Source organism: Telmatherina bonti, assembly GCF_933228915.1.
Source record: "Telmatherina bonti genome assembly, chromosome: 14".
NCBI lineage: Eukaryota > Metazoa > Chordata > Actinopteri > Atheriniformes > Telmatherinidae > Telmatherina > Telmatherina bonti.
Window position 1 is genome coordinate 8,929,741 of NC_136612.1, and position 12,268 is coordinate 8,942,008.

Genomic DNA, 12,268 nt, shown 5'->3' on the forward strand with positions numbered 1-12,268 from the left:
CCACTTAAAAAGCGCTGCTGCTGGAAACAGCTGGAGGAATCGTGGACCAGTGGGACACCACACACACATTTACTGGGAAAGCCCTCGGATACAACACTGGTGGAAAACTGTCAGACATGTTGGAGAAAATACTGACAGTAAATATTCCTTTAAACCCTGTAATCTTTCTGCTAGATGTGTTCCCTGACCGTCTGCCTCATGATCAATGTTTTCGACTACATATACTATAAATGACAGTAAAGAAAATGATTACGGTTAATTGGATGAAACCTGATCCACCAATTACTGATCACTGGATATAGAAAATTAGGCATGTTTACCAAAATGGAACAATTACAACTAAAAACTCAGAGTTTTGGGAAACGATGGGAACCTATTGAGATTTTCTTTGTTTTCCTTCTGTTCAGTCATCCTTGTACGGTGATTTATGTAAATTTGCAGTTTTGTATCTTTGTACTGAAGCCAAGGCCCAGGTGTGTAAATTGCATCGTTTTGTTTGGCAAAAAACATTTAAAAAAACGTTTAAAAAAAACAAAATAAACGTCCGTTTACCCTACAATCCTACTTCGGTGAAAATCTACGTCTGAAAGTTGCCTGGAACAACCCCACTAGAGTCGCCAACGTCCAGCCAATCCCATACTCTGACATCATCGGGAAGCAGATCTGGTACCTACGCCGGCAGCGTGAGGCCCGTTGCTACGGCAACGGCTGGCAGCCAGTGAGTTAAGTTTAAACCCAAAGTGCAGAAACAGCCTGATTTTAGTTGTTTGTTTTGGTTTACTGGAAGAAAAATGGAAAACAAGCTGCTTGTCTCCATCATGGACTTACATGAGCGAATGAAACGCGAACACAGACAGACTTTACTTCCTGTTGATCCGTTTTTACTCCAAACATGATGAAAGACATGTCTGATCTTGTTTGGATTTAATGAACAAAATTTTTAAAAACTAAACCAGGTTTCTGATCATGATTAGAACAAACCCTGTGAGTGTTTAATAAGACCTGATGTGAAGCCTTACTGGGGATCCGTAGAGCTGGAGGTGATGTAGAACATCATTCCCCAGTTTGGTTCGGATCTTACAGAAGATCCTGATTAAAACTCTGGAGAGTCATAATCAGGTCCATTTCACTGCTCTGACTGAACAACAGGGGGCGTCGTCGAGCTGTGTGTTCAGACAGCAAACCAGTGGCTGACATGTTGCTACTGGTGCATGTGTACCTCAGTCTGAATGTTGGGGACTGATCCGGTGTTGCCGTTGGCGATAGCAGAGTTGGAACTGTTGGGACTGCTGGGACCTGAACCCGGAGCGCTGTTACATAGAGAGGAAACTGCAGCAGAAACACACCGGAAGTCGTCCAGGTTAGAAAGGCGAACGCTGAGCGGTTCAGACATGAATGTGAAGAAGAAGCAGCTCGTCTCACCGGATATCTCGATGGCCCTCTTCTTGAAGGTGCTGATGACGGTCCCGTCCTTCCTGCGCAGCAGAGGAGAGCTGCGCCTCTCCGCCACCTTCTGCTTCAACCGCGAGCGGACCTTCAGGTTCGGTTCGGAGACTGGACGGGTTGGAAACAGAGCAGAGAGATCGTAGATTACTCAAACTGCCGAATGAGCTTCCGTCCGATAAGACCTCCGTTTTCTGACTCCAGTTTGAAACGACATAAACAAAAAACATTAGGGGTGGGAAAATTAATCGAAAAATCAAATATCGGGATTTTTTGCTTCACAATTTTAGAATCAAATTTTTTGTTAAAAAAAATCTAGTTTTTTTTTCAAATGAATAAAAATTGTTAATTTTTTATTGATCTTCTTACATGTCTTCTTGACCACATATCTTAGTGGTCTGGCTACTGTGTTGCTTTTTCCTAATTTAGATAAAGAGAAATAACTAGCAAAAAAAATGTTCTACATTGTTGTTTGTTTTTAGTCTACAAAATTCAGCAATATCGAGGAATCATGATAATCCCAATTTACATCGAATCGGCCCTCAAATATCGTAATCTAATTGAATCGGGACAAAAACATATCATCAGCCCTACAAAACCTGAAGTAAACCTTCACATTTACCAGAGTTGTGTGTTTAATCTCAAACTCTACAGAAAGCCGCGACATGTTAGATCTGTTACTGTGTCAGAGTAAATTAGTCAATGTTTTCTCCTCCTGAAAGAAAACCACAAACTTCCAGTCCAAACCAGAAGATAACAGCTCAGTTCCTCTGGGAGTAATGTCTGATGAGCAACTGTGGAAAAGTGGAAGCTAAAAAAAAAGGTGAACTTCAGCAGGTGTTTCAATCAAGTTGTTCCACAGGTAAATATCTCAGGAAGCCATCGGCCGGCAGCGATAGACCCCAAAATCACCTCAGAAACACCACGAGCATCCAGAAAGACGTGAAGCCCAAGATAGTTTATGATTTAAAACCTCATTCGTCTCCATGGAAACTACCAGGACCTTCATCTCCATGGAAACTACCAGGACCTTCATCTCCATAGAAACTAGCAGGGCCTTCATCTCCATAGAAGCTAGCAGGGCCTTCATCTCCATAGAAACGAGCAGCACCTTCGCCTCCATAGAAACTACCAGGACCTTCATCTCCATAGAAACTAGCAGGGCCTTCATCTCCATGGAAACTAGCAGCACCTTCGCCTCCATAGAAACTAGCAGGACGTTCATCTCCATAGAAACTAGCAGGGCCTTCATCTCCATGGAAACTAGCAGCACCTTCGCCTCCATAGAAACGAGCAGCACCTTCGCCTCCATAGAAACTACCAGGACTTTCATCTCCATAGAAACTAGCAGGGCCTTCATCTCCATGGAAACTAGCAGCACCTTCGCCTCCATAGAAACTAGCAGGACGTTCATCTCCATGGAAACAAGCAGGACCTTCATGATTCAGAGTTATTGAAGACACATTAGTAGAGTCCTTTTGGAACCAAATTTGTTGGAATAAAAACAGCAACATGAGACGTGATTCATGATTCCGGCTGCTGGTTTGCTTGAAGTGGAAAAATGATGAGAAGCTCTAAAGTGGACGGTGATGTTCTTGTGTTTTCTGCTTGGGCTTTGAACCGTGTTTGGTTTGGTTGCCGACGCTTGGTAGAGTCCTTTAGAGGAGTTCCTCCCCGTCGTGTTGCTAGGTTACACGTTAGCATTCCTGCTAAAGCCGTCTGTACTGCATGTATTTTCCTGCACAAAGGCTCCTGTTGATGAGAGGTTCATATCTGAAGCTGGCGTTTGTCAGCTTCAAGGTGAAGAGGAAGGAAAACCCTGCAGCTTTTACTGGTCCCAGCTGTGTGAACAGGATCTGGATCCAGGACAGCTTGGGGTGTCATTGCTTCGCCGACTCCTTACGACTAGCAGATGACAGAGCCAGAAGTCTGCATCGTTTCAGACACTTTCATCGTTTCCAGCTCAACAGCAGAAATGAAGTGCGATGAGAGGAAACTGCTCTGGACTCTGGTCTCATCCCAGATCATTTAGATTTCACTTTTATTTTCATGTCGGCTGCACTGAACAGCAAACAACGAGGGGAAACAGTTTTTAGCCTCATATGGAGCAAATAAAACATCCAGCTCTAGAATGATGAGGATGTAGAGACAGTGAAGACATAACAGAGCCCTCTGTCTTCCTCTCCTCCCCCCACACTGTGCGTTATCTCCAGGTTTGGGCTACCTCTTCCCTGATGAGTCACAGTGACTCATCAAGCCGCCACATACATCCTGTTTGGAAAGAAATGTGTAAAACCTCTGAACCAGATCAGCCTCGCAGCTCTGGAAAGTCTTTGTTTTAATACCTGGTGTATTTTAGGAGAGTCGGGTTCATTTGCTTGAATTGTGGCTGAAGAAACTATTAAAATGCTGAAGTTATGTGTGGAAAAGAGGTTCACAAATACAATTTTCAGCCTTTGGAGGCACAAAGCCAGACAGAACAGACGTCTACCTGCTTCCACGTTTTAACACGTTCAACACGGTGGAAAACCACCTGGTTGTCTTTGTCTGGAACAGCGGAGAGCCGAAACAGCGTCTCAGATCCTCGATCCATGGAAAAGACTTGGGGATCGGCTCAGAGTTTACATGTCATGCAGTCCTGGAGATGTTTGGCTCTTTACCTCTGCAATGGTTGGAGAATCCCGTTTCTATTCCCCATAAAAAAATAAAAACTTGTCCACTTCCCACTGAAGCACCTTTAGTTTTGATCATGGCAGCATTCGCATTTTCCAGGGTTGCATTCATCGTCCAGTGTTGATGATGGACCTCCAGACCATCCCAAAGACCTCCATGAGGTTCAGGTCTGGACTCCTGTTCCCTGAACCACTTTTACAATCTGAGCCCCTGAATCCTGGAGGAAGATGGAAACCCCGTTCATTCAGGATATTCAGGTTGTGGCATCATGAACCCAGACCTGAACCCAGACCGGAACCCAGACAAGAACCCAGACCTGAACCCAGACCGGAACCCAGACCTGAACCCAGACCGGAACCCAGACAAGAACCCAGACAAGAACCCAGACCTGAACCCAGACCTGAACCCAGACCGGAACCCAGACAAGAACCCAGACCTGAACCCAGACCTGAACCCAGACCGGAACCCAGACCGGAACCCAGACAAGAACCCAGACCGGAACCCAGACAAGAACCCAGACCTGAACCCAGACCGGAACCCAGACAAGAACCCAGACCTGAACCCAGACCGGAACCCAGGCAAGAACCCAGACCTGAACCCAGACCTGAACCCAGACCTGAACCCAGACAAGAACCCAGACCGGAACCCAGACAAGAACCCAGACCTGAACCCAGACCTGAACCCAGACCGGAACCCAGACAAGAACCCAGACCTGAACCCAGACCGGAACCCAGACAAGAACCCAGACAAGAACCCAGACCGGAACCTACACCTGAACCCAGACCGGAACCTACACCTGAACCCAGACCGGAACCCAGACAAGAACCCAGACCGGAACCCAGACCTGAACCCAGACCTGAACCTACACCTGAACCCAGACCGGAACCTACACCTGAACCCAGACCGGAACCCAGACCTGAACCCAGACCGGAACCTACACCTGAACCCAGACCGGAACCTACACCTGAACCCAGACCGGAACCTACACCTGAACCCAGACCGGAACCTACACCTGAACCCAGACCGGAACCCAGACCGGAACCCAGACAAGAACCCAGACCTGAACCCAGACCGGAACCTACACCTGAACCCAGACCGGAACCTACACCTGAACCCAGACCGGAACCCAGACCTGAACCCAGATCTGAACCCAGACCGGAACCCAGACATGAACCCAGACCGGAACCTACACCTGAACCCAGACCGGAACCTACACCTGAACCCAGACCGGAACCTACACCTGAACCCAGATCTGAACCCAGACCGGAACCCAGACATGAACCCAGACCGGAACCCAGACAAGAACCCAGACCTGAACCCAGACAAGAACCCAGACCTGAACCCAGACCTGAACCCAGACCGGAACCCAGACAAGAACCCAGACCTGAACCCAGACCTGAACCCAGACCGGAACCCAGACAAGAACCCAGACCGGAACCTACACCTGAACCCAGACCGGAACCTACACCTGAACCCAGACCGGAACCCAGACAAGAACCCAGACCGGAACCCAGACCTGAACCCAGACCTGAACCTACACCTGAACCCAGACCGGAACCTACACCTGAACCCAGACCGGAACCCAGACCTGAACCCAGACCGGAACCCAGACAAGAACCCAGACAAGAACCCAGACAAGAACCCAGACCTGAACCTACACCTGAACCCAGACCGGAACCTACACCTGAACCCAGACCGGAACCTACACCTGAACCCAGATCTGAACCCAGACCGGAACCCAGACATGAACCCAGACTGGAACCCAGACAAGAACCCAGACCTGAACCCAGACCGGAACCCAGACAAGAACCCAGACCTGAACCTACACCTGAACCCAGACCTGAACCCAGACATGAACCCAGACAGGAACCCAGACAGGAACCCAGACCTGAACCCAGATCTGAACCCAGACAGGAACCCAGACCTGAACCCAGACCGGAACCCAGACCGGAACCCTGCAGGGATCGTACAGCAGCCATGGTGGCAGCATCACACCCCACACTGATGTTCCATCGCTCTGGAACGAGTCAGTCTGGACCACATGACCTCCTTCCAGCTCCAGAGTCCCGTCTTTATGCTCTCCAGCGAACTGAAGCTTTATCCCAGTTCTCCTCCCTGGTTAGTGCTGGTCAGTCACGTGGTCCATGTGAAAATGTTCTACTGCTGTTTTTCTTCTATGTAATTTCTCCGAACACACTCCAGTTTCCTCCCACCGTCCAAAGATGTGAGGTTAACTGGTTTATCTAAAACCACCCCTAGGAATGTGTGTGAATGGTTGTTTGTCTCTGTGTTGGCCCAGTGATGTACTGGTGACCCTCCCAGTGTGTACCTGCCTCTTGCCCAGTGATTGCTGGGATAGACTCCAGCTTCCCAGTGACCTTTTATTGGACTAAGTGGTTAAAAAAATGGATGGATGAATTTCAATCATCATAATCTATTTTCTCCGTGGAAGATGATGGTTCCCCACCATCCCTCCAGTGTAAACCCAGCTTGAGTTTGTTTCTGCACCTCCTTACACGTTTCCTCTGCTTGATGTTGATGATCCAACCCGTCTAAAACCGACAGAATCTTTTCCACAACGTCAGGATGTTGAGAAGCTGCTTGTTGCATCAGGAATTAAATAACTTGTTGCAGCTGAAACAGCAGGAATTATCCAATGGGAGGCGATGTTGAATGCAGGGTGTCACATCTGTTTCTTTGTGTTTGTGGTGAACAACAAGGCAGCGAGCTCAGGGGTCCAGACTAGCAAGCCTTCCAGCTTGATCCTTTGTATCCGGTGTGGGATTGGAGAAAAACGTCTCTGTTAACAAACTAATAACAAATAATGGCAACATGTTCACCAACCCAGAGACTGGATCACCAGACTAGAAGTCTAAAGGAAGCCAACCAAAACCAGCCTTTCCAGATCTGGATTTCATTACTGTGAATGTGAGAAGGAGACTGTGCATGTTTAAGGTCCAAAAGGGTATTTTAAACTTCGTCTTTTAACCCTAAGCCATCACCATGGACTCAAAAACTGAACTCGACCAGAGTCTGAGGCATCCAGAAACTCCCGCAGACCGGTCCGATTTGATCTGTGCCGTCAATCCACAGAGACCTAAAGCTTGTTCCATCCGCCACGAGAACTTGGTTCTACTCTGGAGGTCGCAAGAACAAGAAAAAAGTTCGTTTTCCTCAGGTCCATTTATGCTCTACAAGCAGCGGGGGAGGGGTCACTGCGGGCGGCGATGTCTGCAATGAACCCGGTTGTTTCATACGTAACGAGAAACTTCGGCGGCGGCAGGACGGGTCGTGCTGCGTCCGTGTGTTTTAATGCCACATGTTGTAAATATGTTCGTATTTTCCCACCGGCTCGATCAGACGTTTTATCAACAGCAAAAATGCTGAAAGCGGCAGCTTCCCGCTTCCTGCTTTAACATGTTAACCACGCCCACCTCAAACCTCCAACCAATCACACGATACTTCTCAGAGCGCCACAAGGAAAAGCTTCTGCCAGCCTGATGTGTCGAGAACAAACACATCCGAGAACTGAGAACATGTTCGCGAGAACAAAATGACGTCATTTTCTTCTTGGAGTCTCGAGAACGAAACTAGTTTCTCGCTTCTTGTAAAAAATGTAACGAACTTTGAGGATCTGTGATGTGTCGTATTTCTTACCCGTTTTTCGGAGGGGGAAGTCGTCTTTACCCTCGTAGTTCCCCAGCAGCGGGGGGAGTTTATAGGAGGGAGGAGTTCCGGGAGTGTTGCTCTGTGGGGGGGAGCTCTGCTCCAAGGAGGTGTGCTGGCCTCCCCTGCAGACACACAAACACAGACAGGAAGGGTTTAGAACATACACTGTATATAAAAAGATGGGCGGAGCCTCCGTGACGTCACCCGTAGGCTTCTGAAGAGCTGAATTGAAGCTCGGTGGGCGGTTCCTACCATCACCATCTTGGCAGAGGCTTGTATGTCGTCTCGCCCGGAAAATACAAATATGGGCAAAGAGGTGGAGCTGAGAGGGGGGCGGTGAGCGTCATGGTGGATGATTGATGACCAGCTAACGGAGGTAAGCGGGCTAAAGCTAAGTCACGTTGTTAACCGGTTTAAAACCATTCTACGTTCTTCTGACTTGAAGCGGGAGATCGGGTACCTGTCAATCAAAAGGACACGCCCCTAAATATGCTGAACTTCGAGATTAAATTACTTTTAAATAGGCGAGTTAGAAAAAAATTCACTCCCCCCACAGTTGTCCTGAAGGAAAACCTGACCTATTAAACCTAAAATGGATTTTAGTACCAGGCTGTGAACATGTTTACTTCTGCATCGGCTTCACTTCTAACTGTCGGGAGGTTGCCGCTTGGTTTAGAAAGCTGCTACAGATTCAATGACAGTAGAAAAACCAATAAATACCAGTTAAAGTCCAGTTGAACCAGTCTGTGTTTCATTTATTAGTCACACTTGAATTTATATGTGACTAATAAAGCCAGATGCAGTCAGCTGTGTTTACACAGGTTGGTAAACACAGCTGATTATCGAGAACCAACATGGATTACAGGCGGTCCTTGGTTTACAAACAAGTTCCGTTCCTACGCCGCAAAATCTGAATTATTACCCTTAAATACCCTGAAATACCCCCTAAATTACTAAATAACCATCTAAATACACATATTATATATCATATTAATGGAAAAACAGTACATGAGGTTAAAATGGACTTTTCAATTTAAATAAAATAAATATACACGCACTGAGGCGTCGTCTCCGTGTCACACATTGTTAGAGCTTATATGGAGCTTATACTTGTTCTATTTTTTTTTATTTACATTTATTTAATGAACGTCATAAAGTCAAAACGACATATGTCAAGAACCGCCTGTATTCTAAAACCTGAAGAGTCTCATGTTCTACGCAGACTTGAGAATTGATCATGTGATAGATATTGATTGAAGAGTAAAATAAGAGAAGTATCAGCAGAGACGTTTTCTGTCCTGTTTGTTTTTTTAACTTCTTTATTTCATGACGCTGGTAGTTTGTTTACTACGTGGAAACAGCAAAGTCACTTTTACTTGATGTTTGATGTGAGCAGATAAACGTTTTATTTAAAAACGTAGAACATCTGTTTCTCCGTTTGATCCATTCGATGTGATTCAGGTGTGTTGGAGCAGGGAAACATCAGACCAGTTTGCAGTGTGACCCTTACCAGCACTTGGGGGAGAAGGAATGGTTCAGTCCGCCTGGACCCGGCTCTTTCTTGCTGAGGAGGAACTCCTGCAGCTTCAGTTTGACCTCCGTGCTGGCGATGGCGCCTTCAAAGACATGAACGTGAGCATCAGGACGCTTCGCCGCCAGCGTGTTGGCGGTCTACGGATTACAGTCACTTACTCTCTTTGCCTTTCTCCTTGTTCCTCAGCAGCAGCAGCTGTTGCTCCAGCCTCTGTTTCTCCTGTTCTTCGTGTCTTTGCTGCTCCAGTTTCCTCTTCTGCTCCAGCTCCTGCTGCCGTTTCGCCGCCAGCAGCTCCTGTTGTTGCTTAAACACACGTTCAGCCTCAGTTTACCGCACGTTTGCGCGGTCCCCGTTAAACCGACGTGACTGGGAGGAAACTCACCTTTAAATGTTCCTGCAGCTGGACCTCGTGTTGTCTCGTCAGCACTTCGTGTTTTTTCTGAAACTCGGCGAACAGCAGCTGTTTCTGGAGCTCCTGCTGCTGCTTGAGAAGAACCAGTTCCTGCTGCAGCTGCTGCTCCCTCAGCGCCGTATCCACCGCCGAGTTACCGGCCCTCGGCTCCGTTCTCAGGTCCACCGGGCCTCCTCCTCCTCCTGGGCCTTCTCCAGGACCCCCACCTGGAAATAAAACCAGTTACAAGGGTCACATCTCTAAACCTGGACCAAGTTGAAGCTTCTTATATAAACCAGTTATTTTCTAATCACAGTAAAACAAAGGCTAGTGGCGACACACGTCCATCCATACGGCAGCAGATTAGCATTTACACACACAAATCAAGACATTTCCAACCTTAAACCGATAAAATAGAACATGTAAAATGTTAAAATTGTGAAATTTACCGTTAAATAATGGAAAAATGAGCATATCTGGAATCTGACGCGGCGACACGCCTATAAAAAGTAGTTCCAGGACGATGTTTAGCATCGTTAGCATCTCTCTGAAAACATCTGAGCAGCTGGAATCCTGCATGAGACCAGAATGAAACAACGTTCCTCTCCAGTCCTGGACCTTGTTGCTGGTTTTCTGCCTCCATGATGCTCCAGATGTTTGTACTGGCTAAAACATCTGGACTGCAGCAGACTGGTTCTCCTGTTCCACCATCAGGATGTGGTTAAACGTAGTCCTGCTGGACCGGTTCTCCTGTTCCACCATCAGGATGTGGTCCAGCATGGTCCTGCTGGACCGGTTCTCCTGTTCCACCATCAGGATGTGGTCCAGCATGGTCCTGCTGGACCGGTTCTCCTGTTCCACCATCAGGATGTGGTCCAGCATGGTGGAAGGTCTTCCCTGAAAGAGACGTTGTCTGGATGGGAGCAGATGTTTCAGCATTGATGGAGCTTCCCAGATGTGGAAGCTGCCCACGCCATCGGCTCTAATGCAACCCCATCCTATCAGAGATGCAGGCTGATAACAAGCTGGATGCTCCCTCTCCTCTTTAGTCTGCAGGACACGCCGTCCATGCTGTCCACAAACTATTCCACATCTTCATCCAGGTTTCCACTCAGAACATTTTAAATGAGCTTTGGTCCAGAGAAGACGGCGTGTTTCTGGATCCTCTTCACACATGATGGAGCTTTAACCTGCATGTCTGGATTTCAGGCTGGTTTCTGGAATCTTCCTGAGTCCATGCACTGGTTTCCAGTAGAGAATCATGTCTGATTTTAATGCAGGAGATCACCAGGATCAGTTTTAACTTCCGGTTCTGTCCCCGGCACACCGAGATTCCTCCTGATTCTCTGATACTTTAGATGATATTGTACACTACCGATGGTGATATATTTATGTTGTCACATTTTACATTCAGGACCATTTTTCTCAAACTGATCCTGAATATTTAGATCCAGTTTGTGTCATACTGGTAAATTTCTGTCCATCTTTCCATCTGAGAGACTCTGCCTCTCTGAAATGCTCCTGTTCATATCCAGTCACGTCACTGACCTGCTGCCAAATAACCTCATTAAGTTGTCAAATTCTCCTCCAGCTCTTTCTGATTTGTACCAGTTACTTTCCAGTAGGGCTGGGAAAATCGAAAAATCTGGATTTTTTTTTGCTTCACAATTTTAAAATCTATTTTTTGTTAAAAAAAAAAAAAATTCAAGCAAATGAAAATAATCTGTTTTTATTGTTTTTATTGATCTTTTAACTTGTCTTCTTGGGCGTTATAGTAGCAGAATGATGGTCTGGTTACTGGGTTGTTTTATCCTAACAGAAATAAAAAATCAAATGATGAGAAAAATAAAAAGTTTTGTGCATTTTTTTTCATTTTAAATCTAAAATATTGACGAAATTGTGAGAATTGCAATTTAAATCGAATCGGCACCCGAAAAATTGGAATGGAATCGAACTGGGACGAAAGCGCATCGTCACAGCTCTACTTTCCAGCCTTTTGTTGCTCCTGTTCCAACGTTTTACAGACACGTTTCTGCATCAGATTCATATTTTATTATAAAATGTTCCAGTTCAATCATCTGACATGTAGTTTATGATCTGTATGTTGAGATGAGTCCACATTCTGTTTCCTGCACAACGTCCCGGCTTCATTGGTATTATGGTGTTACGTGTGCACACACTCCACAACCTCTGTGTGGACAAACGATCAGTAGCAGAGATCAAGAATCAGCCATCAGGATGGGAACAGATCAGCTTTCATCTGCATGTAAAGCAGTAAAACCAGGTCAGGAGCCGCTGCTTATTGTTGACATGCGTTCCCGCCAGCGGAGCGGTTTGTTGCACAGCTGCATGCAGAACGGACATGCAGAAACAAAACTGAGGGTTGAGCCACGCTTCTGTACTCACCGCCTTCTGCAGCACCTCCTCTCTGCTCGCTCGCCGTTCCTACGGGGCTCTGCATGCCTGACGGGAGGCTGCTCTTCACCTCCACTGCAGGGGGCAGAAAGAAAAATGAGTGATTGACTGATCTGGAAAGGGTTGCTAGGGACACTGTAGCT

At 46.8% G+C, this 12,268-nt stretch overlaps 1 protein-coding gene across 2 annotated transcripts in view; it reads right to left on the reverse strand.

Annotated features, from left to right (window-relative positions):
• hdac5 (histone deacetylase 5) overlaps positions 1 to 12,268 on the reverse strand; it is a gene marked incomplete at its 5' end in the record, with an annotated part of 79,481 nt that overhangs the window by 25,517 nt on the left and 41,696 nt on the right. For both annotated transcript variants that reach the window (XM_079252590.1, XM_079252589.1), the window contains 7 exons: positions 1,220 to 1,329; positions 1,423 to 1,554; positions 7,774 to 7,907; positions 9,296 to 9,401; positions 9,478 to 9,622; positions 9,702 to 9,937; positions 12,117 to 12,200. In XM_079252590.1, the coding sequence (XP_079108716.1) occupies positions 1,220 to 1,329; positions 1,423 to 1,554; positions 7,774 to 7,907; positions 9,296 to 9,401; positions 9,478 to 9,622; positions 9,702 to 9,937; positions 12,117 to 12,200 (947 nt within the window). The remainder of the gene's footprint in view (positions 1 to 1,219; positions 1,330 to 1,422; positions 1,555 to 7,773; positions 7,908 to 9,295; positions 9,402 to 9,477; positions 9,623 to 9,701; positions 9,938 to 12,116; positions 12,201 to 12,268) is intronic.